The 24,732-nt window shown below is 45.7% G+C and overlaps 2 protein-coding genes across 26 annotated transcripts; both read left to right on the top strand.

Annotated features, from left to right (window-relative positions):
• The first annotated feature begins 10 nt into the window (after window positions 1-10).
• fam89b (family with sequence similarity 89 member B) lies at window positions 11-1,925 on the top strand. Its single transcript, XM_040180858.2, has 2 exons — window positions 11-734; window positions 1,011-1,925. The coding sequence occupies exons 1-2, from the start codon at window positions 498-500 to the stop codon at window positions 1,272-1,274; spliced, it is 501 nt and encodes a 166-aa protein (XP_040036792.1). The 5' UTR covers window positions 11-497; the 3' UTR covers window positions 1,275-1,925.
• An 893-nt stretch (window positions 1,926-2,818) lies between these two features.
• On the top strand, window positions 2,819-24,309 carry LOC120821745 (EH domain-binding protein 1-like protein 1). Of its 25 annotated transcripts, XM_078105189.1 has the most exons (32): window positions 2,819-3,070; window positions 3,255-3,775; window positions 6,236-6,293; window positions 6,776-6,871; window positions 7,508-7,561; window positions 7,668-7,846; window positions 7,957-8,075; window positions 8,206-8,295; window positions 9,419-10,192; window positions 10,551-10,616; window positions 10,721-10,855; window positions 10,976-11,203; window positions 11,314-11,488; window positions 12,491-12,817; window positions 12,964-14,502; window positions 15,021-15,251; window positions 15,400-15,912; window positions 16,173-16,265; window positions 16,957-18,021; window positions 18,745-19,521; window positions 20,036-20,273; window positions 20,360-20,508; window positions 20,888-20,936; window positions 21,048-21,372; window positions 21,649-21,719; window positions 21,873-21,909; window positions 22,005-22,057; window positions 22,338-22,458; window positions 22,571-22,670; window positions 22,749-22,822; window positions 23,117-23,231; window positions 23,346-24,309. In XM_078105189.1, the coding sequence occupies exons 2-32, from the start codon at window positions 3,672-3,674 to the stop codon at window positions 23,431-23,433; spliced, it is 8,043 nt and encodes a 2,680-aa protein (XP_077961315.1). In that variant the 5' UTR covers window positions 2,819-3,070; window positions 3,255-3,671; the 3' UTR covers window positions 23,434-24,309. The 25 variants fall into 25 exon arrangements, with proteins under 25 accessions (XP_077961315.1, XP_077961332.1, XP_077961316.1 ...); XM_078105190.1 differs by lacking the exon at window positions 2,819-3,070 and having other exon boundaries at window positions 3,116-3,775; window positions 22,347-22,458; XM_078105188.1 differs by lacking the exon at window positions 2,819-3,070 and having other exon boundaries at window positions 3,116-3,775.
• The last annotated feature ends 423 nt before the right edge of the window (window positions 24,310-24,732 follow it).

The raw sequence follows: 24,732 nt of genomic DNA, 5'->3' as shown, positions 1-24,732 counted from the left end.
AATGTTTCAAATGTGTCCCGTCAATGACAAACTGCAGCCACATTTAACTTTATGCATATTTTTGTTACGATACAAATTACCGCTTTCATACTAGAAATGGTTTAATTTTTATTTCTTTCTAATTTATTTAATTTACCCAATCGTGTGTGTGTGTGTTGTTGACGGACAGTCCCATCCCGAAAAACCCACCGTAGTGGGGCGTGTCGCTGCCGGGGAGGGGGGAGGGAGGGGAGTCAGCCTGTGTCTGAACTCCCACACAAAGGAAAGGAACCAAAACAAAGACAGGAACTGGAAGACATCAAATATCTACCGCGCGCGGCTCCGCTCCGAACGCGAGCTTTGCTAAGTCATTAAAAACAGCTTCCGCTGAGAAAAGGGAACGAGTACCATTAGGGAGGCAGTAAAGACCGCTTTAAATAAGACCGCATGCGCATCCGAGGGGTCTTTCTCGGGCGCGCGTCGCAGCTCGCGCAGGGGGGCGGCCGTGCGGCGCGGCGATGAACGGGACGGGGCGCGGCGCGGCGGACTGTCCGCTGGAGGGTCTCCCCGCGCTGCCCAAAGGCCTGAGCGGGATCCTCAACTCCAGCGGCGGGTCGTGGCGGGACATCGAGAAGGTGCACAGCAAGAGAGCGCGCATCCAGGCCGACATCAGCCGGGGCGGCGGAGAGGCGCCGCGCGTTCGCGGCAGAGGCGGCGGACTGGACGCCGCCCTGGCGCTGCTGCGGAAAGAGATGGTGAGGAGAAGTGGGGGTAATCGAGGACACCGCACCAATGTTTCTGTCCAAAGAAACTCTGTGCAATCGTCTGTTTTAGTTTTATTTTTTGCTTCATAAAAATGTGCACTTATTATAAATAAACAATCTTAACGCACCACTCTGTCCTTTTCGAAGAGTTTGAAACAATTAAAGTAAGGTTGATAAAGGATATTCTTTTTTTTAAACAATGTTGTAGAAAGTGAGAATGGAAGTTTCCTCGTGTGTGAATAATATGTTTGTGTTTTTGTGTAACAGGTCGGCCTGCGTCAGCTCGACATGTCTCTGTTGTGCCAGCTGTGGTCTCTCCACGAGGACATCCAGGAGTTCAAGGGCTATTCGCTCCTGTCCGGGACCTCGCTCAGTGCTGATAACGCATCCGAGGAGGAGGAGGAGGAGGAGGAGGAGGAGGAGGAGACGGGAATTCCCTCACAGCCTGCGTCCACTTTGTCCTTGTCTCTGCCTTCGCCCAGCAGCAACTCCAGGGACCAGTGGATCAAAGACTCCTTTCATATTCCCTGATGTAGATACGCACGCACAAACACAGGTCACTGGGCTTTTTACTTTCAATTAATGCTGTTCGGCAGCATTTCCACTGGTTTGAATACCATTGTTCCTCTGTCCAGGTTGCGAAGCGGTCAAATGACACAACAGCTCTGGTTGTTCGGACTTTTTATTGTTGTTTATTGGAATAAACCTGCGCGTTAAATGCTGACTGATCATCTCCCTGCATTGTGAAACATTTTAGGAAATCTTGTGTTTTCTGCCATTCAGTGTCTTGACTAAAGTGCCTTGACATGTCAGTCTGTATGAGCATTTGGCCCAGTATGCACATTTTTCCAAAATATATACATCGTTTAAAAAAAAATCATGTATTGTTCTCCAACACACGTAATTTTTCATTAACAGCTATAAATAAGATTACACTGTATGTCTTAAAAATCACCTTGGCTGCTGTAACCTCTCTTTTACGTTGGATGTGCTTTAGGGAACACACTCTTGGTTGAATACAGATGTGTTTTTTTGACATAATACATTTTGCTTTATAAACCGACAGAACTCATAACAAGTCTGAATAAAAATAAGACAAATCTTTGACAAAAAGCCACTTTGGATGAATTCCGCTTGTGTGAAAGCATGCTAAACTGTAATTAAATTCTCATTAATAATCTCCTTTTTTGAGTGTCATCCGTGTAGTTTTCAAACACTCACTCCTCAGAAAAGCCAATAAATAATACGACCTACAGACACAATACGCCTGTATTTCAATCTAAATCACGGGGTGATCTTGCTACATATGACCAGCAGGGGACACACTGTCCATAAAAAGGAGCTCCCTCACTCCTGCAGGCCTTCCTCCTCTGAGGTCATGTTTGAAAGCAGCAGAGTGGGGGGCGTTTGCTGTGTGGAGTGCAGGAATGAATGAAGGGGGGGGGTGAAGTTTAGAGTAGACCGCCTCATGCTGTTCGCTATTTATAATAATGAACCATCTGGCCGTGGTTCTGTCTCTTCCGTCACCAATGCGCGTCTTCTCACCTGTTTGTCTCTTCTCTATTTGGTCCCCTTTTGCTTTCTCCGCCTCTCTCTCGTTCTTCTCTGTTGCCCATCTCTCATCACCATCTCGCTGTTATCATCCCTCCACACCGTTACCGTGGCAGCTGTCTGAGTGAGCATTAATGGTCGCAGGTCAACAGGGAGAGAGAGCTGCTGGTAAGGATCCTCGTAAGAGGTCGGCGTACGTACAGAAGGCCGCGGCGGTCCCGTCCGTTTACGGGGGAACGTACGCGTCGGCGAACAGGGAGCCGTGTTCGAGCTGGTACCGAGAGCAATAATTGCACCTCTGAATAATCAACCCACGTTGTAACGTTAGACCGACTCTGAGTCATGAGAGAGTTGCTCCAGCTGCTGCCGCCCTCCACCCAGCTGCCTCCGTCCATCCATCCATCCCTGTTCCCCTCCTAAAAATACACTCCTGCTGTCACTGAGGAAAATCCCTGTGCTCTGACCTGGCTTAAACACACACACACACACACACACACACACACACACTAACTGGCCCTCGACATGGAAAATATTCCTCTGTAGCTAACTGGAAGAAACACGTTTCCAGGCAGCAGTGAGTGAAGCAACTGAAACTCAGAAAGTGCCTCAGGAAGTGACTCCCAATTTGAAACAACAACAAAAAAACAGCAATGGCTTTTGTACTTGAGGACAGATGCATTACAGCTTGCTTGGTTTTACACCTGCAGAGGTGATTGTGTGAAATAGTCTGATACGCCCGTTGCAGTGACACAGACAGACAGGATCAAAGTCTGCAGGTAAAAACTGCTGACTCTCTCACACACACACACACACACACACACACACACACACACACACACACACACACACACAGAGCAGCAAAGACGAAGACATTTTGCATACTGCTGTATCACCTCACGGTCTTTGCATCTCTCTCTATCTCTCTCTCTCTCTCTCTCTCTGCCTGTCTCACGGTTACAGACTGCTGTCATTGAAAGGAGACCTTTACAAGGCTTGGCTGAGACAGACGGACAGACGGAGACAGACGGACAGACAGAGAGGAGAGACTTGTCAATGGTCGCCGTTTGAATGACAGCCAGCAGGGCGGAATCGGCTCCTCTCCGCTTCTTACTTAATTGTCAGCTCTCCACGTCTCTTCAATTCGCCACATTTCTGGGCGTGAATCGATTTATCGCCAAAGAGTGCAAGTCGCAGCTTGTGTGAAGTCCATTGCCATCAGCAGCAGAAGAAGAGGAAGGAGAGGAAGAGGAAGAATAAGAGGAAGAGGTCCTTTTAAGGGACTTGGATACTTGTTGCGCACGAGAAGCCGGAGTCTTTCTTTCTTTCTTTCTTTCTTTCTTTCCTCCTGCGTGTTGAGTTTCAGACATCACCGGAGTTATGACTTCGGTGTGGAAAAGACTGCAGCGCGTGGGTAAAAAAGCTTCAAAGTTTCAATTTGTCGCCTCATACCAGGAACTCGTGTTGGAGTGCACGAAGAAATGGTGAGTTTTGGATCATTCTAATTATTTTGATCAGGAGTTGTTGTTGTTGTTTTTCCTGTTCCACTGTGTGACCTTAAAGGGACTCCGCCAACAGGTTTAGTGTGTTATTATGTGAAACAGCATTCTCGTGTTGTGCGGCTTTCCGCTACGCTGGTGCGGATGAAGTCGTTCCTCTCTGAGGCAAAGCGGCTCCACGGCGATCGCGGGTTCGATTCCCACTGCGCCCATCGGCGTGGTTGCTGTTAACCTTTACACCGGTTCCTTCTGAGGGGATCGTTGTTCTTTAACGACCGATCCTTTATCTAAACACATATTTATGCAATACGTTATAACAGTGGGCGTTACTGATATGACAGTGAATGGCATATAGTGTTTATTTGTTTATGTTGTTTACAGGCAGGCAACACGGGCCAAGTGTGGACCATCGTGAGCAAGATTTAGTATGACGTCCAACATCAATATGCAGTCGTGTATCGTTGTGCTTGCCATAGAAATCGTTTGTCTCACATTTCAACCAAATTACTTTGTAGAGCTCGGGCTTCGGAGGGCTTCCCCCTCTTGTGCAATTTCCTGCATGTGCAAAACATTTGGGAGGTGATGCAGCAAGGAGCATTATTCTGCTCCGACAAAAAACATCAGGCTTCTAAAAGCGTCTTATCTGTCCAGATAGCTCTGAAGTGGGGCGTAATTGTGTAAGCAGCTTGTTGTCAACCAGAGTTTGATCAGCAGCGGAAAGCTGTTGTGCAAATAGAAGGGAAGGGATGGAGCGATTAAGAAAGAGTGACTATTCCACACGTGATGAAATCAGAGTTGATAAGACTTTACCAGGGTCAGAAGGAAAGACCGGAGATACTCCAACATCCTGTTTTTTCACAAGCGGGTTGAAAGTGCCTCACAAGTCACATATTTGTGTTCCGGGGTGGTCTAAACTAGTGCTATGATTTGATCCATTGGTCTTTTTTTAGAACCTGTCGCTCCTTTACGCGCTTGTTACTCTGATGCATTTAAAACTCAGCACAAACAAACAAGCCCTGTGGCCCAAAGCAGTGTTTCCCACCATCAGAATCTCTTTATGAAATCCCTCTTTTTACTGCAGCCGGTTCAAATAGTGTGCTTCCTGCGGGCCTGGTTCTGGTTCTCCTTCCCTCCAGCGTGCTGAAGAAGACAGCCTGCAGGGTTTCAGCAGTTTGGGGTTTTTTCACCTTGCGCCTGCAGGTCAAAGGCTGGGATCTGAAATGAAGGAGTTTTTAGGTGCATTCAGAATGTTCTAAAATGTGCAAGTAGTGCACCACATCAACTTTCATTTCCATAATACTGGCAACGTTGTCTTCACAATCTAGTTTCCACTGCCTCAGAAAGGACTTTAACACGATGGCTTTAAGCAAAGGATATTCAACTTACAACATGGCGCGGAGGAGATAAACATACAGAGGGGACAAAGATAAGCGGACATGGACGTTTCTATACTAAAGGAAAATGTTTCTGTCTGATGTTGACAGACTTAGAACCCACTTCACTGGCGGAGATATAATTAAAGACTTAGCAACAGGCTATTTTTACAGTAACACAATGAGTGCTTTGTGACCAAAACACGAGCTGGGCTCATTGAGCGAGTTCATTTATTTTACATGTTCTATTTTTACAGTGCTATTACGAACAGAATCGTATGCTGTTTAGAAGAAAAACAATTCAACATGGATGCGGGTGATCTTTGTCTCTGTCAGCTGTGGACTAAACATTTGGCTACTGAATGACTAAACACCAAACACCATTACAGTAATTACATGTTAGACAACTGCATCACTCCTTAACACTTGCTCATGTAAATTGCTGAGTTACTAAGCTCACTAGTTCAGGAAGGGGTTTCAAAAGTAAAGATAATATATATTTAGAGTATGTGGTGAGATTTGGAAAGTATTACAAATTATTATTATGTACTGGTTTATTATTTGTGGGGGTTTTGTTGTAAAGGAGCTTCCTACTTCCTGTCAAGATACACGCCTCACATTCAAACACATGACTCCATTTCACTTCCTGTGCCAGAGAGGACTGAGAAAACAAACACACAAGTGTTACCAACACACGTATACAAAAATAAAGGCACGCACATATAATACATTGAGTAGCCTAACTACGAATAAACAGCTGATTGAAATGCTCACATGCTGTGCACACAATCAATTTACCAATGAGATCTCAGCCATCTGCACATTTCAAAGCTTTGGATTTGACCCAGAGGTGTTTTTATCCTCCAGTGACTCACAAGATATTGTGTTCTCTTTTTTGTGTGATATCCACTTTGTTTGTAGACGCAAATGAATGAAGCTCAAATATATCAACATTTATTGTCCTTTCTCTGAGGCTGTTTTTAAAACGACGTGTCCTGATAGTATCAAGAAACAACACGAGGCACAATGTGATACCTTTGTGCTGATTTATGTTTTTTGTTGGTTTCTGTAGGCAACCGGACAAGCTGAGGGTGGTGTGGACCAGGAGGAACAGACGCATGTGCTCCAAGGTGAAACCACTAAACCACCAAAAACACAAAAATACACACAGAGGCACGCGCACAGTCTGCAGAGGTGGAAAATAACTCAGTACATTTACTTAAGTACGATACTACAGGATGATTTTGAGGTACTAATTTCCATTTTCCGATTCTTTATATGTGTATTCTACTTGATTCATGGGAATTCAGACTTAATTGCAGTGCTTTTATTTTGCAGCTTAAAAAATGACTTACTTGCAGATTCCGATTATCAAAGCAAAATCTAATTAACAACAAATTATGTTATAAATTAAACTACTTGGTGATAAGTGAGGTTTAAAATGATCTCCACTGTTACCAGGTGACACAATACACATATGTAGTGCTTTAAATATGTTGTTACCCAAATTATTGCTTAAATTACATTTTAAATGCAGGTCCTTTTCACTATTGCTATATTTACCAAAGTAAAAGTCATGACTGACCGTCTCACCATGTTGTTTGTTTTGCAGCTGCACAGTTGGCAGCCTGGGATCAAAAACCCTTACAGGGGCATGGTGGTGTGGCCGGTCCCAGAGAACATCGACATCTCTGTTACACTCTTCAAGGTACCAACACACCAGGAGACACTGTTTACTCCAAACATACAAACAGGAGCGGTTTACTACACACTCACACAAACAGGAGCAGTTAGAGGGAAGATGGAGACTGACAATACATCCAATGCAGATGCTTCCATAGAGAGAACGAGGGGTCCTAACTAGAGACGGGAGAACTTTATTCATCCCAAATGCATACTGCAGTGTTACACAAGCCAAGTTGCACATGAGTCAAACAACAAAAATAAAAGGTAGAATATTCAAAACAAAAACTTTAACAAAATCTAATAATCGAGTTACAATATAATATACTGTATATTCTTTTGCATTGATATGGCAAGTTTCTTATTTTGAGTTGCATAGATAAATATTGGAAATAACAACACGCTGAATGTACACAGATACATAATGCATATGTATGTACACAGGCGTTCAGTTAAACAGAAATACGAAGGTACGCAGGAGAAGGTCTCATTCATGCATGTATGCTGTAAACACAAGCGAGATATTTACACCCAAGACTATGTTGCGCAACCAGAACTATCCATCCATGCTTTCATTTAAATGGCCACATTTACAAGAAGGTGTGTGTGAAACAGCAAACAGGTGTATACGCAAAATTAATTATTGTTCTCACCTCTTCAGGAGATCAATACCGATGAGTTTGAAGACAAAGATTGGACATTCGTAATTGAGGGTGTAAGTGTCTCTTGACTACTCCGCCTCTGCGTGCAATTTTTCATTTAATTTAAATGCTTGAAAACCCTTGACGGATCACGCCTGTGTTTGTTCGGCCCGCGTGAAGGAGAACAAGGGGCATCGTAAGGTACTGGCATCGGCTGACATCAACCTGAAGCGATTCGCCAGTCAGACGCCGACCCAGACCGACCTGACGCTGAAGCTGAAGCCGCTCTCCGTCAAAGTCGTGGAGGCCACGCTCAAGCTGTCGCTGTCGTGCGTTTTCGTCCGTGAGGGGAAAGCCACGTGAGTAGCGGTTTGCTCTCGGAAAGTCGTTCTTTGGGAGTAGTTTTTAAATGTGTTAATGCTCACTGAGGAAAGACCTTTGGACGAATGTTTGCTCTCTTGTTCCTCAGGGATGAAGACATGCAGAGTCTGGCCAGCCTGATGAGCGTCAAGCCCACAGATATCGGCAACATGGACGACTTCAATGAGAGCGATGAAGAGGAGGAGAAGAAGTCGCTCACCGCTTCAGGTGAGTCCACTTAGACAAACGCCGCTTCTTCTCTGTGGCCTTCGCTGTGAGGTTTTTACTTTTCTGACAATCTCTCCTCCTCTTCCTTCTTTTTCCTCCTGTCATTCTTTGCTTTTTCTGGCCACTGCAGTCCTTTCACACACACTAACTCGCCCAAATCGCCCGGCTCCCCCTCCGCCTGACAAGCGAGACTCCGCTGGACCCACTATTCCAGCCTCAGGTAGCTTCCTCCTGCCCCTCGTTTCACCTGCTCCTGCTGTTTGTCTCTGTTGCCAGAGAGGAGCAGGTGTGGATGGGAACAGTCTCTCGCCCTGTCTGTGTGTCAGTGGAAGGCTCAGGTTATATAACTGTAATTCACACATTCATGCTATTTGTTCTGCATGCCACATGTTTCTCATCCTGACATTATTGACAATTATGTGATGACAAATGCCACACATGTTTTGGATGTTTTGTTGGGAGGCATGACATTTTCATGCAACAATGGCACGTGACGGTTCATTTGTCCAGAGCGGCATTACTGTGAAATCCCCTATCTAGTTGTTTTGCTTTCAGTTTTACATTTTTATCAGTGTCAGTTCTTCAAAGAAGACAAAAATAGTAAAAGTAAAACTGAAGCATTTATTTAAAATGTTACTTCAGTACAGTTACTTCAAGGGTAACAAAAGTATACTGATTATGCAGATTGGGCGCTTTCAGGCCTGTTACAATAACCCACATTTTAATATGTGAGCAGCATTGTTGTTGTTTTTTTATTTGCCGAGCTAAAAAATATCTAAATTCATAATACTTGTTTTTGAACAACAATAGTAATAATGATTATTTTGAAAAGCCATTTCCTGCACGTGGAAAATATAAAGTTAAAAATATTGTCAAATTAGTTAATTTGCGTAAAAGTTTGTTTGAGTTCAATATTTGATCAGGATGGAAATATAAATACATTTATTAACAAAAAATGAAATAGTTACTACTTACAGTATGTAAACACAACGTTTAGAACTGTCAAACAAAAAGGAAATGTACAATATTTCCCTCTGAATTATGGTTGGGTAAAAGTATACAGTATTAGAAATTGGAAACAATGAATAGTAAAGTACGTCAAAACTGCAATGAAGTACAGTACCTTCCACCACAGATGTGCTCACTCACCTTTAGTGAAATGTCATCGACTCCCAGTTTGTTTCATTTTAATTCTCAATTCACCTTTCCCTTCCTGTCTTTTTCATTATTTCTCTTTCTGCAAAAAAATCTCCCTTCACTGATCCATCTATCCATCCATCCATCCATCCATCCATCCATCCATTCATCCATCCATCCATCCATTCATCCATCCTTGCGTCCAGCCTGTTGGCGTGATGGTCCTCCCAGCCCCGCAGTGCTCTCCCGCCCTCCTCTACCTACTGCTCCTCGCCCGTCGCCCCGCCGCAGCCGTCACTCCTTCCCCACCTCCTCCGTTCAGTCAGAGATCCAACCTTCCCCCGGCCCCTCCCCTCAGCCCTCACCCAGATCCAAGCATAAAAAATCATCAAACCCTCTTCTCCTTGAGGCTGTACCTTCTCCTGACCCACTACCTGTTCCTCCCAGCTCACACCTCGCAGAGGCTGCTCCCCCGGTCCGAATGGTCCACTCTGTCCTACCTCTCGCTGAAGTGTCTCCTGCAAATCATCCGTCCCCCAAGTTTCCCGAAGCACCCACGATCGCGACTCCAGCCCAAGACATTTCCTCTACCATCCAGCCTCCATCTCCTAAACCCTCTGGGTCTGTGTCAGTGAAGCCTGCTTCAGCAGTGCCCCCCTCCACACTGCCTTTGAAGCCGCCCAGTACCTCCGAAGCTGGCATTCCCTCGTTCCCTCCCAAACCTCCCTCCCCTGCATTGTCATCACCCAAGACAATGATCACGTCTCCCTCCCCGGCTCCCCAAATGTCTTCCTTCACTGTATCCACTACTATAAGCCATCAGAGCACCTCTACTGCCTCTCAGCCACTGGCCCCTAAATCCTCCTCTCCATCTAAGCCCACCCTGTCCTCTGAGCCTCCACCTGCCCACCCGCCACTCACCCGGACCCTCTCTCAGCCTCCGTCTCTGCCCCGAATCTTCCAGCCATCCTCAGGAAAAGGTATCGATGTGGCTGGCTGGCAGACAGGCATGCTGCATGCTTTCCACTAACTGGTGTTTGCTGGTTTGGTTTCACCTTGTCTTCATGTCCATGTTTCTTTACAAGTACGTGTGCTTTGAGGGAGATCAGTCTGTCATGACGTCAGAGTTTAGAGCATCTGACTTTCCTTACGTTGCTGCAGTACCTCCGGCAAGAACCAAGGAAAGTTTTGTTTCCTGAGAAATACCGATCTTTTCTGTGATGGTGCAATGCAATTAGTAAAATACATAATATGGATTTATCTGTGCTGTTCCCCTCTTACTTGGTCTTTGTTCCTTTTTTTGTTCATCGCTGCTCTTTATTCCTCCCGTCTCCTCAGTTCCTATTTCAAATCAACGGCGCCCCCCGGAGGATCAAACTCCTGATGATCTTACTTCAGTCTCTGGTCCGTCTCTACTGTGAATGTCTGGAATAAAGACATCTTCTTCTTCTCTTCTGTCCTCCTATGTTTCCCTTTAAATCACTTCCATTATCTGTCCTCTCAATTAGGCCGTGGCCACATTTTCAGACCTCAGGTTGTCAAATCACTTGGAAGACCCTCATCTCCGTCTCCTTTTTACGCTGTTGCACCTCCTCTTGAGTCATCTGCACTCCCCAAAACTCACCTCAGTACCTTAGAGTCAGGTAACAAATGTCATGTTTTATTATTTTACCATTTTTTCCCTTACGCATAAACCTTCAGCTAGTCTCCCCTGTTTCCCTCTCTGCCTCATCTTCCTTCCCCTTCCTCCCTGCTTTGCTCAGGTGCTCAGGGGACGTGGTTGACATCTGGTAGCGACATCACCCCTGTCCCCCTGCTGAGTAGTCCGGACCTTGATGCCCTCTGTGATCCTGCAGCTCCGGCCCTTACCGCCTCCCTTCCATTCTCTCCCCCACATCGCTCTTCCTCTCTTTCCACCTCAGTTTTATTCTCCTCTCCTCACCCTCAGCTCGCTCTACCTCCTCCCGCTACGATCAGCTCCTCTCAGTCAGGTACATCGGCCAACTCAGGAAACACTCTCCTGTCAGTCACCTCATGCTCTTTGACGTGTGAAAATTGGAAAATTTCATAAAATAGTAACATGTGCTTTTGCTCTTTATAGGCCCAACCTTACCCTTCACTCACGTGGATAAGGAAACAACTCAGAGCCTTCTGAGCCGGGACAAGGCTTCTCCTCAAAGTAACCAGTCAGTGGACAACATCAGAGTCTCCAACCAGCCAAGCAGACCAGCCCAGGATTCACAGTTGGCCGTGAAAAATAAATCAGCAACTATCAGGTGAGTGATTCAATTTAGATTGCTTGTGTGGGATCATTAGAAGTGTTAAATGTTTGGCACTGAATCAGTGTGTGAAGAGAGAATGTGTCACCAGACCACATAGCTGAAGAGGCGTCTTAAAGTGTTTAGAGCACATCTGAGACACTCGGGACACTTGATGGGCTACCGGCTTGAAACTGCATGAATGCTTGAAAGAATATAGTTTCTTGTAGAATTCTCTGGTCAACTTTTCTGATGAGAACATGAAATATGAAGCTACAACTGGGGGAAAGTTAGCATTAGACATAAAATAAATAAACATGGATAGGAAACGGGGAAGAGAGTAAGCCTGTCTCCACCCAAAGGCAACAAAATCCCCCTACCCATACCTTTAAAGTTGACTAATTTACATAATGACAACAATTGACAGCATAGTTTAATCTGTACAAAAAATACTCAAGGCAAGTGACATCATTTTTACATCGTGTTAAAGGAAAAAAGTAAATATTTTGCCAAAATCTGATGCTTTTGTACAGAGCAAGACTAGCATGTTCCCACTCTGAATGCAAACATATGATAACACAACGAGGAAGGTGGCTTCATATTTGACATACAGCCGAATGCATCTTTGCGCTCCAAATCTATGGATTTATGCCTCTTATCCAATCATGTATCGATCAGCATCATGGCAAACTCACTATGGCCCAAGCTAACTCATCGGAGTGCTGACTGAGGCAAACGTGCCTCAGCTCGCGAATGAGGTTGAGCAACAGTTCAACATGACTTGTTGTTCTGAAGATTTGTCAAACTATTGCTCAAGACCTCATGGTTGCTTCGTGCGTGTACACTCCTGATGCTAACGTGTGCTAACAGTGGCCGAGTGTGTTGCTTCCTGTTGCACTGACCTTCCTGTGCACGGCAGTAAAATCACATAAGATCTTGCTTCCACCTCCTGCACGGTCAGCCTCGTAAAGTCCCGCCCACTCACCTCATGAGCCTGACCTCCGGTGTTTCTGTCTCCAGTCCTGCCCAGTCACGTTCAGAGCTGATAATAGCTCCGCCCCCTCCGTGGCCCTTCTCCTGCAGTGAGAGCTCCACCCCTCAGCAGCCCTCCACCAATGTCGTGGCAGCATTTATCACTTCCAAACAGCCAAATGCTCAGGAAGAAACTGATTTGAAAACACCAACTAATGAGGTGGATGTTATTAGCGCCTTTAAGGCCGAAAAGCCGCCTCTGGCAAAGCCTGACATCACCTTCGAGTCATTTGAGTCACAGCGACAAGAATCAGGGGGCCTGTTTCTGGAGGAGGATAACTCTAAGAGAGATACTATCAAAAGGTGTCCTCCGGGGTGAGTATTATTATTTGCAGATAAAATCAAGGTCCAGAGCTTTAAAAAATGAGTTTGCAAAATGTGAACTGGTGGTGCTGATAATGAACACACACACACACACAGAAATATTTAGGATTAAGTAATATTGTTTATCTGTTCTGCAGTCTGCAGAAAAACTATGAAAAAGTGGGTGGAGCAAAGCCATCCCTGACGGAGCAGTTAGAGGGAGCGGCGATGAAGAAGGAGGTGATGATCAATGCAGAGCAGGAGAAGCAGAGGGAGAAAAAACAAGAGGAGGAACGAAGGAGGAAGGAGGAAGAGCAAAGGGTAATATCGCAGAAGCAGGAAGAGAGCAAAAAATATGAGGAAGAGAGGAAGCAACTGTTAGAGGAGGAGAAGAAGAGGCTCCTGCGGGAGGAGGAGGAGGTCGAGAAAGAAAAGGAGAGGAGGAAATGTGAGGGGGAGAGACTCCTGAAGGAGAGAAGAGACAGACAAGAGAAGCTGAGGGAAGATGATGACAAGAGGAAGCGGAATGAAGAGGAGAGAAGGGAAAGAGAGCAGCAGAGGAGACTGCTGGAGGTGGAAGAGGAAAAGGACAAATTTAGAATGGAGGAAGAGAGGAGGCTCGAGGGAGAAAGATTCTTGAGGAAAATGAAAGAGGAGGAGGAAAAAAGGATGGAGGAGGTGAGAGTGTTTGAGGAGCAAAGTAAAAGGAAGGCGGAAGAGAAAAAGAGGATGCTGGAAGAAGAAGAGCAGATAAAGATGAAGGAAGAACGCTTAAAGAAAGAAAAAGAGATGCAACAACAGAAAATGAAAGAGGAAGAAGAGAGAAGAGAGACAGAGGAGGCGGACCGAAAGAAAAATGATGAAGAGGAGCGGATGAAGCGGGAGGAGGGACAGAGAAGGAATGAGAGGAAGAAAAGGGAAGAAGAAGTTGAGAGGAAGAGGAGGGAGGAGGAGGAGAACAGGGGGAAAGAAGCCGAGGAGAGGAGGAGGAGGGAAGAAAAGGAGAGAGTGCTCAAAGAGGAAAAGGAGAGAGAGCAAGAAAGAGAGGAAAAGGAGAAGGAGAGGTTCTTAAAGAAGGAGAAGGAAAGGATTGAGAGGAGGAAAGAAGCAGAGGAGAAAGGGTGTAAAGAGGAGGAGGAGAAGAGGAAGGAGGCACTCTTGAAGAAGCAGCAAGAAACAGAGAGACAACTGAAAGAGGAGCAAATGAGAGCAAATGAGAGGAAAAAAAAGGAGGAGGAAGAAAAGAAAAAGAGGGCTGAGGAGGAGAAAAGACATTTAGAGGAGAAAGAGAAAGCAGAACAAAAACTGAAGGAGGAAGAGAAGAGGCTTCTGCAAGAGGATGAAGAAACAGAGAGACGAAAGAAAGATGGTCGGAACAAGAGGAGCGAGGAGCTCGCTGCTCCGATCTGCAGTCCGGAGGCCAACAAGTCCGACGAGGATAAACAACAGATGAAAACTGTTTCTCCTTCTTTGCCAGTTCCTCGTCTAAACGCACACACGGTCGCCCCTCCTCTCAGTTTCACCGGCTCGGCTCTCAAAGATGTAACACAAACTCCACTTCCCGGCCCCCGCCTCCTTCCTCCAGGCAAAACCTGTGTGGCATCCGAGCGGCTGCCTCCACAAAATCTCAGCCAATCACAAAAGAGAGAGATGACCCTTCAGTCAGTTGATAAAGCGAGCTCCGCCACCAACGAGCGGTGAGTTACATCACCGCGGTGAAGAGTACCATTTTTTATTTCCCCACATCAAATGGCTGTCATTCGCTTTCTTAAATGTGTAAATACAATCTATTTACCAGAAAGTTTCTTTAAATTAACTTGGTATCAAGTTGGGCTCAATCAGTAGTTCTCTGTTTTTCTGTAATGATTATTTTGTGATGCTCCTCACAGAATATTTCTTTGATTATCTATGTTGTTTTAGGGGAGAGCAGATCAATCCCAAATTATTGATTGCCTCTTGCCTCATACAACTAGATCGTATTTACCAGCACTTTTTGCGTCTCTAATGTGTTTTTGTGGGCATGTGTTATTAAAATACAGTCTTTTGTCCATTAAAAGCTGTTTTTTATTAAACATGCAAATGCATTCGAGTTACGTGTGGTTTGTTGTGGTTTCCTCCTCTCCTTTCCTGTCTCCTATTTCTGTTTTTCTCTTTGAAATTCTTCAATCTGCCCCTCTTGTCCCCCCCCCCCCTCCTTTCTCTCCACTTATTCCAGTCTTGGGCAACCCTCCCTTCTAAAGGAAGGTTCATGGGCAAAAATTGTTACCCCAGAAAAGACAATACCTGCCAATGTTCAGGATAAACCATTCACATTAGAGGTCTTGACCCTGGTGCCACCTCCACAGAGGCTGTCCAACGCAGAGCTTCCTCTGTGGAAAGTGCCGAGAGGGAGAAGTGAGAATGATACATTTGAAAACATCTCTGCAAAGGAGGGTTTGTGCAGAGGGTAAGAATGGACGAGGGGAGTCTGCTTTGTCTTTCTTTCTGTCTTATCTTCCCCTGTCTGCTTTAGCTGATCTGCCTTGTCAATGATGTAGCGGGTAGCAAATGTAAAACTGTTACCCCTCCCGCTTCTGTCCTCCTGTTTCCTCTAGCTCTCAAAGAGAAGATGCTGCTGAGGTGGGCGCCGATGTCGGGCAGGAACACCAACCAGTACCAGTAAAAGACACAGAAACACATCACGCAGTCGCATCTCCTGCTGAACCTCACGCACCACCAGTTAAAGAGACGCCCAAAGAGCCAACGGGACCCATCCTGGAACCAGGAACCTCACCAAAGGTCTCCCCAAAACCGACAGCCGACGGGACGTCTCTGGCGCTGGAGCGGCTGCTTCCCTCAAAACCAGAACCAGGACCACAGCGGGAAAAACAAGGCCTGCAGACGTCAGAGAAACCACGACAGGAGGGAGCAATTGAGGAGAAACCAGCCGAGGCTGTGAGTGGTGGTCGGGAGAGTATCGCCAACAACAAGGACCCAGTGTGCGAGGCAGAAAAGCAGCTGTGGGCGACGGTGGAGGAAACCACAGCCGAGACTGGAGCGCAGGGACTGACGGAAAGTAGCAAGGAAGGAAAAGATGAGAAGCACGAGCCGAGTGGCGTCACCGGGGGGTGAGTCAGTAGTGACGGTTCCGTCGCAGCACGGCTGCTTTTGCTTGGAAACCCCCACATGCAAACACACACACAAGTAAACACACACACACACACACCTGTACTGCTGATTAACATTCCTCTGTGTTCTGCAGCCTAACCAGTGCTTTATTGCAATCAACCTCTTCTGATGCTGTTCTACTGTTTATGCTGTGAGGCTGGCTGTAAATGGACATTATGAGAGCTTACAAGAGTACATATTGTGTGCGTGTGTGTGTTAGTGCCCAGATATGTGCACACTCAGAGGCTGTTACAGAGCAGCCGTTGGAGCCGCCTGGCTTCATGACAGCGGTAGTTGGGGTGTTGTGTAAAGGGTGAGTCTCTGCCTGCCTGTTGCCTATCTGACTTTATAAATTAAATATCTTTCTGAAAAGTGAGCGATGAAACACATAGCACTATAACTTAAATAAAATACAAATACTGCTTAAAATAAATAGAGATAATGTTTTGCATGATTGACTGAGTCAACTTCAAGTGTTTTATAGATAAAAGCCCACCGTCTCTAAAACTATTGCTTACCTATCATGCATTATATTAATTGCTTTAAAAAGACATTTTATTATAATTTGATGAGTTATTACGTTATATCCATGGCAGTAATTCTGGTAGGGTCCTGCTACATTTGGCCTAACACGTCTAAATGGTTGAACACAACGTGCTCATAGGCTATATAGGCTAGTTGCGTTATCGTCGTTCTGGGCGACACGGCACCAGACACCATGTGTTTTCAAGCGTTCTGGTCATGTTGTTTTAATCATCCCAGAGGGCTTCAGTGTTGTGCGAAATGAAGTCAAAATAAATCCTGGGGTGGTTCTCAGTGCAGCAAGCACCAATACATCTGTGTGTTTTGGACGAGCGCCAAAACAAAGTCTGAGAAAAAAGAGCCACTTAATCAAGCATACTGACTGGCTTTCATTCACACCCCTCACAGTCTGCTGAGGTCATGTGAGGTTTAGGGTGAGAGCTGTCTCAGAGATGTCCTGTCCCTCGTCTCTGTCCCTTTAGCTACGAGACAGTGACCTCCATCCTGCAGAGAACCGGACCCGCTGATGCAGGTCATTCACATCGCCCTGCGGGCCCAAAACGCTCGCGTACAAGTGAAGACGGTCAGCCACCTTCTCGCGGAGTGGAAGCAACGACTCTGCATTCCGCCGAGCCAGATGACGACCCGCTGATCCCCGCCGTCGGCGGCATTTCTCCACCCACAGCCTTCTCCGACGGGACAGGAAGCCAGGCCATTAGTAACCAGATTGGATTGACTCAGAAACGTCCACACGGGCTGAGTCTGGTGGCAAGTCTCAGACTGGCAGCAAGCGAGCAGGAGATAGAGAGAGAGCAGGAAAGGGAGAAAAGGGAAAAAGAGATGATGGGAAACAAGAGGGAGGAGAGCGAGAGAGTCCAGGCAGAGAGGTTGGAAAAGGAGGGAGAAGAGATGGAGAGGGAAGAGGAGAGTGAGACAAAGAGGCTGGAAAAGGAGAAGGAGGCGGTGACGAGCAATCAAAAGGAAGAGAAAGAAAGGAAACGGCACATTGAGGATGGAAATGAGACGAGGAAGAGAGAGCCGGAAAGGCGAGAGGAGCATGGTGTGAGGCAAAGGGAAGAGGATAGCGAAGGAGAGAAACAGATCTGTTCCGCTTCAGGATCGCTGCAGGAAGTCATGAACAACCAATCAAAAAGCGGGCCTCCTCTGCAGGAAGTGGAGTTGGATGATATTGCGTATGATGAGAGGATACAGGTGGATGAAAATCAGCCTGAAAACAAGTCTGATCCCAAATCAGTGAGAACAGATACCGTCCAACTGGCTTCATCCAGACCTGCTGATTCCGTCCCTGCACCCACACCAATAAGCAAATCCCCCTCCCCGTCAGTCAAACCCGAGGATTTTGCTGCCAAGAAAGTGTTGAATAAGAGTGTTCTAGGATCAGTTAAGAAAGGCAAATCCAACTGGACATCTGGCGCCGTTCCAGTGTGGTTGAGAGAGGAGCGGGACGAGGAGGTGGAGTATGAGAGAGGACAGGAAGATCTTGGCTCGGTCTGGCTGGCTGAGCTCTACATGGAAGGTGAAGCAGGGTGAGTAAGGGTGGGCGAGCGATAGCTGCAGGGAGAGAGCGATGAGTAACCAAGGAGATCTGCTTGTTGCGTCTTGTGGATCAGAACACTCGTGTGCATGCGTGTGCATTTGTGGTGTATACGTCTCCTCTAATAATTAAGGCTTTCACCCGCTGTATCTGCGCGGAAACAATACTAAGTATTACTGTCCTTCATCCACTCTTCGTGTTTGGCCTTGGCAGGATGCAGGTCTTTTTTTAAGAGAGTTGTCTTGTCTGTGTTGGCATGGCGACGCGTGTCCCCGGGTCCCTTTGTTCCGTATTCACTGCAGCTTTAGCACGTCATGGTGCATGGATAAGTGGATTGATTTGTTCATTGGATATTGCGATACCATGGAGTGTAGACTATGTTCATAATAGGTGTTTTGCTTTCTTTTGCTAGTTTGGTACGATCTTGCATAGCCACACCTCTGTCCCGTCAAACTTGTGCAACAATAGGTATATAAAAAACTAAATCTCTAGGAGATTTCAGGAGATTTTGCTTTGCTGCGCCCTGTTCATTGGTTTTGAGTATTGCAACAACTAAGTGTGTCTTTGTACTGATATGCACTTCTGCCCGCGTGAGGTAAATGGTCGTATGTTGCCAGAGGGGACTGGGTCATGCCAAGGATCTGTTGCTGTTCGCTGTTTAAAAAAGTACCTCAGCCTTTAGGTTGAGCTCTGAATTCTCCTTTTCTGTCTTCAGCCCAGGTCACCCATCCCCAGCTGTTACCCAGACGGCCCCCTCTACTCTCCTCCAATCCTTTTACCACAGCTCAGCTCCCAGTCACCTAAATACTCATCTCAAACCTCCTTCAGTGTCCAATCAAGAGGAAGAAAACAGTCAGAAAACTAAAGGCAAATCGACTGCACAGCATTGTGGAGCACAAACACATCCAATGAAATTACAGAGGGATCATGATGTCACAAACGCTGGGGACGGCCTGGAGGTAGCGGCCGATGAGGAGGGAGAACTTGTTCAATCGTCTGTGGTGTCTTGGTCACTTCCTCTGAGCACAAACACTGCCGGCGTGCACGCACACTCAAAGACGCAGACGGGGATAAACGCGAGTGAAATCAACGATGACACAAAAACGGCTGAAATAGCCACAGAGCTACGCAAGAATCTGGAAATCTGGGATGATAAAGAAGACCAGGATATGCCGACCACAAAGAGGGACAGTCCACAAATGAACCGCCTCCACACACTAACACACACCTCCGATCTCAACCAACAAACCAAAGAGCAAATGCTCCAACAGGAGGAAAGGCTGTTGTTGGCTAAAATCAATCTGATGACAGGTGACTCGTCCCCGGCCCCCGGCCCCCGCGGCATGAAGCTCCTCGTGCTCGACCCCCGCGATATTGACTGTGACGCCACAGAGCTTGTTGATCACGGTCAATACTGTGAAATATCCCTAACTGAGGCTGAGGAGCCACGGGCCAACGAGGTGGAGCAGAATCAGGAGGGAGGGGAGGACGTGTAAGTCAGCATGGGCGGTCAAGCTGCGCTGCAACAGGAAATGACCCCGAGGCTTTGTGTTTGTATGGGATGTGCAGAAATGCAGTCTTGGATTTAAGTCGCAAAAATGATCTGGACACTAACTGAACAATTTGACATGAAGTAAAATGATGTGAAGACAAAATGAAATTGTGCTATTGTAATAAGCATCATGCTTTCTTTTCAGTACGTATGAAAACAATACTGTGAAGAGCCTTTAGGTCAGTTTTTGTGAGGCTGAAGATGTGCATTAAGCTGAGCGCTTACATCAGCATGCTAAATGACAGTACTAACATTCACTCGACACCACAAAATGTCCCATCCAAAGCACTCTGGATTCATCCTCGTGGCGCACCTGTGATGAGTAAATGATGCAGGAGGCTCTGCTGTATGTTCCTTGTAACAGCTCGCATGTCTCTCGCTCGTCGCTGTTTTTTTGGTGCCTTGATATTCCTGACCCGTTGGTGTCTGTTGTTTATGTGCCGTCTCCTCGTAGGCCAAAAGGCCAATGCGCCGACATCCCTGATGGTGGGCAAAAGAAGCCGCCCTCACAGCTTGTCGACGCCTCCAGCGGACGCACCAGTGATGATCCAGCCGTCACTCCTCCCCATCACTGCGAGATGACGGCATCTCGGCTCCCCACGTTGCCGGAAGAAGAAACCTGTGACTTTAAGTCTCCTCACCCGGCGGCAATGATACGCGAGGAGGCCGACGGGAAGGACGATGCAGCCGAGGTAAATATGCTAATTCTGATGAATGAAACATTCGGTGCACATGAACCTGCTTTTTAAATCACTCACATCTCAATCTCCTCACGCAGGGCCTGGTGAACTCCAGCCAGTCGTTGCTCCAGTGGTGTCAGAACATCACCAACGGGTACCGGGGGGTAAAGGTCACCAACTTCAGCACTTCCTGGAGAAACGGTCTGGCCTTCTGTTCCATCCTACATCATTTCCATCCAGACAAAGTGTAAGCCAACAAACACAACCAACTTTTCAGCTTTTCGCCTCTTTCTGCTTCGATCTTTGTTTAAAGTTTTTTTTATTTTAGAGCTAAAAAGGTTTTCAATTACATTTGCAACTGTGAAGATCTGCTTAATTGTTACATTTTATATAATGAATGTCTTCATCGATCGATTCGATCGATTCAGCTCGATTTTTCATGTGTTTTGGGAAATGCTAATTTCTTTCACTAGTTAGTGGCATTTTATAGACCTAAATTGATACATCAAGAACATAACAAGCAGATAAATCAATAATTAAAGTTATTTTTAATGTCAGCCCTATATGATTTTAAATGTTAACCTGTTCTTACACTATTTTGTTCTTCCTTTGTTTTGTCCCATTAGAGATTTTGACCAGTTGCACTCTAATGACATCAAGCTGAACAACAAGAAGGTAAAAACGTGACTCACGTTAATCAATTTCATATTCAGCATTTAAGCGCCATCAGAAGTGTCCATTTACTGAACTGATGTTTCTTATTTCGTTTCTGTCTTTCGTCATCAGGCGTTCGACGGTTTCGAGGCGCTGGGCATCTCTCGCCTGTTGGAGCCGTCCGACATGGTTCTCCTGGCCGTCCCCGACAGGCTCATAGTCATGACCTACCTCAGCCAGATCCGCTCGCACTTCACCCACCAGGAGTTGAGCGTGCTGCAGATCGAGCGCAACAGCAGCCAGTCCAGCTACGGCCCGGCCCTCTCCGGTCCCGGCCCCACCAGCGTGGATGCCGCCGCTTTCTGCATGGCCAGACTGAACGAAGGAGTGACCTCAGAGGAAGGACGGAGCGGCGCGTTGGTCGTCCCGCCGCCGAGGTCCAAGCGACTGGTTAAAGGTAGCCTTCGTGCCACCTTTAAAACGCGTTGTACGCCTTGAGTATTTTTTAAACCAGGATTCATTCGTTTGTTTTCACGGACTTTTTTGGTGGGTTCGTTGTAACAAATCGTACAGTCGGATAAGTTGCGACTCCGGTCCATATCGAAAGGTATTGGCGGTTGTGATGAGTCGTGATGGTTTCAGTTGAACAATTAGACAAAAGTCCGAGAAAAACAAAAGAAGAAAGTATTTCAAGCCTATTTATAAAATTGATGTTTCTCATGTCTGTTCTTAGCGGAGGACTCAATAACCCCGGTGCCACCTCCAAGGTCGGTTACCAAAGCAGTCAAAGCTGGACCGACTCAGGTGACACTTTCTTTTAAACCATAACTGGCTGTTATGTTTAAAATGTAATATAATTTTCTAAAACAATATTTAAAAACACCAAATGCCATTTGCTTAATGTATTAATGTATCACCCTTTGTAATACTCTTAAGTTCCATGTTTGTCTTGTCCAGGATGATGACACAAAGACAGGAATACACAATAGTAAAGGTGAGTACCGATAAGCCCAAACCCCTCATCCTCATTTGTTTCTCTTCATTTTATCTGACATCTTACACTTTGATTGGTCCTGCGTGTCCCCTCAGAGTTGCAGACTGCAACTGAGACCCAGCCTCCCAAACAAGAGGCGGAAACAATGGTCAGTTATGTGTTCCTCATTTTACCCTACTTCTCTCTGCTACTTACCCTTTTCTTTATGTTTGACTCTTCTTCTCACATCACATCAAATGAACATCATTAAAAGAAAAACAATCATGTTTGCTGGTACCTCTCTCTAATCTTTTGACCATCTTCTTCTGCTTTGTTTCCCCAACTCCCTCTTTCCTTTGAGCTCCTTCCCCTTCGTTTCCTCTCTTTTGCATGTTCATGTGTGATTGTGGCGTGTGTGTGTTTGCATGCGTGATGTGGCTTGTGGTCAGTGTCTGCAGGACACCAGTCAGTATGTGCTGAGTGAGCTGGCCGCGTTGGAGTCGGAGCAGAAGCACATCGACAGCAGAGCCGCCGTGGTGGAGAGACGACTGCGAAGCCTCATGGAAACAGGTGAGTCGCCCCGAGGTGGAAGATCTACGGAGTCGTTCAGGAATAACCAGGAAGGACTCCGGAAGCGTCGGTGAGGTTTCCCTCAAACGCAAACAAACTTCCGTTCATACAGGAAGCGACCGCGATGAAGAAGAACGGCTGATCCAGGAGTGGTTCACTCTGGTGAACAAGAAGAATGCTTTGATACGCAGACAAGACAACCTGGAGCTACTGTAAGAAGTCTCTGCACACCAACGATGCGCCAGCATGTGCTCTGCTTTACCTGTGCTCATTATCGAATGTGTCTGCAGACAAGAGGAGCAAGATCTGGAGAGGAGGTTTGTGCTCCTGAACAGGGAGCTTCGGGTGATGATGGCTATAGAAGGTTAGTAACCAACGGAGATGGAAGAAATATAACTAAAACCAATACAGTACATGTATTTTTTTTAAATGTATTTCATTACATTCCCCCACTGGGAACCAGTCAGCGTCCTATCTGCTGTTCTCCACCAGTAAAACAGCTGGATTTTAAGTCTCTTACCCAACAGTTTTATTTTCTTAAACAGTAAAGCTGAATTAGGTTTTAAACCCTCATTTAATACCAGTCAAAACACAAAAGGGTAAAGAACCGGGGGGGCATTCGGAACCGTTACGTAAAGTTCTGCCTTTCCTCCTGCAGACTGGCAGAAGTCGTCCACGCAGCAGCAGAGGGAGCAACTGCTCCTCCAAGAGCTGGTGTCTCTGGTCAACCAGCGGGACGAGATCATCAGAGACATCGACGCCAAGGAGAGAGGGTGAGTGTGTGCGTGTGTGTGTGTGTGTGTGGGGGGGGGGGTTCATAGTTGTGTGTAAATGATTGTAATACTGGGTGAGGGTTCTAGGGCTGATGAAGGTGTTTGTGTTTGCAGGGCGTTGGAGGAGGACGAGCGTCTAGAACGCGGTCTGGAGATGAGGAGGCAGAAATATAACAACAAAGACAAATGTGTCTTACAGTGAGATGGGAGGTCACACACACAGTTTTTATTATAGGGAATTGATCTTTCGGGGCTTCATATGTCATTGCTTTTTGAGTGGCTTTATTTACGGCAATAACTGTTGAAACCCGCTATGAGGAAAGACAAGATACCATAAACTGTGTCTTCTATGAAAGTGTTTTCTTGAAAATGAAAAACTGTCAACGTTTTCCATCCGTACTAAGTATTATTTTTGATTCAGTTCACAGTTCATATTTATTTAAATGGTGTGTAAGGTTGTTGTTCATCTGTTGTACACGTGTTTTGTGTGTATTCATGTGTGAGTTTGTTCGGTATTTGAACACTGGCTTTTCCTTTTCTTTTTATATAAAGGAATTGGTTACCCTTCTGAACACAGATCTGCTGGATTATTAACCGAAACGTGCCTTGTTCTTTCATAATATGCCAAAACATATCAGACATAAAAATGAGAGCTGACAGGTCATGAGCCGGACTCAGACTCCTCAACGTGACATTTTTATAAACCCCAAAAGCATTTCCACTTGTTGCAATATTAATTGTTTTTCTTTTTTTTTGTATGTTGGAAGTTATTGGACCCCGCACACTTGTGCCTAACTTAAAGTGTATGATTGTGAGGTTCAGACCCCCTTTTACTTCTGTGTCCTCGCACGCTGTTTGAGGTGCTCTGATAAAGTGGCTCTCTGCTTCACATTACTACTGTATACAATAGCACACACTGTATACCTGATGCTGTCTATATTTATGAGTGTAAGATATGTTGAATGATAAAGAGGTTGAAGAAACTGAAACATTGCTTGCATGCGTGCGTCAGGATTTTGTTCTATTGGTTATTTATTGTTCAACAAAACATACAAATAAATATTCATATATAAATATATATTTCTTTACAACATAAATGTATATTATTTTCAATGAATGTGTGTATTTGTAATTTAGTTTAAGATGGGCATTAGATAAATGCCCTTAGATAAAAAAAAAAGGGTCATCTTAATCACTTCCACATCGTGAGGAGCCCGTGTTATTTAACGCTGGTGTTGGTTTTGCCAATAGACAGGTACTGTTATCTGAAGCAACTGAAAAAGTGTCCCTAATATTTTAAAATGTAACCAATTTCATGCCCATAAGTACAACTTCATGTAAAATGTAAAAATATGTGACACAAAACTAAAAGATGTATAGTCATCAAGTCAAACACTACAAGTAAAATGACAAATTTTCTCTCATTTGCATGTAGCAGATTTCTATTAAGCGAATCCACACATGTGTGTACACGCACACATGTGTATGACCCCTTTCAGAG

This window comes from Gasterosteus aculeatus, chromosome 7 (assembly GCF_964276395.1).
Source record: "Gasterosteus aculeatus chromosome 7, fGasAcu3.hap1.1, whole genome shotgun sequence".
Taxonomy (NCBI): Eukaryota; Metazoa; Chordata; class Actinopteri; order Perciformes; family Gasterosteidae; genus Gasterosteus; species Gasterosteus aculeatus.
Note: the sequence above shows the minus strand (reverse complement) of the source record. Positions and strands in the feature narration are given on the sequence as shown.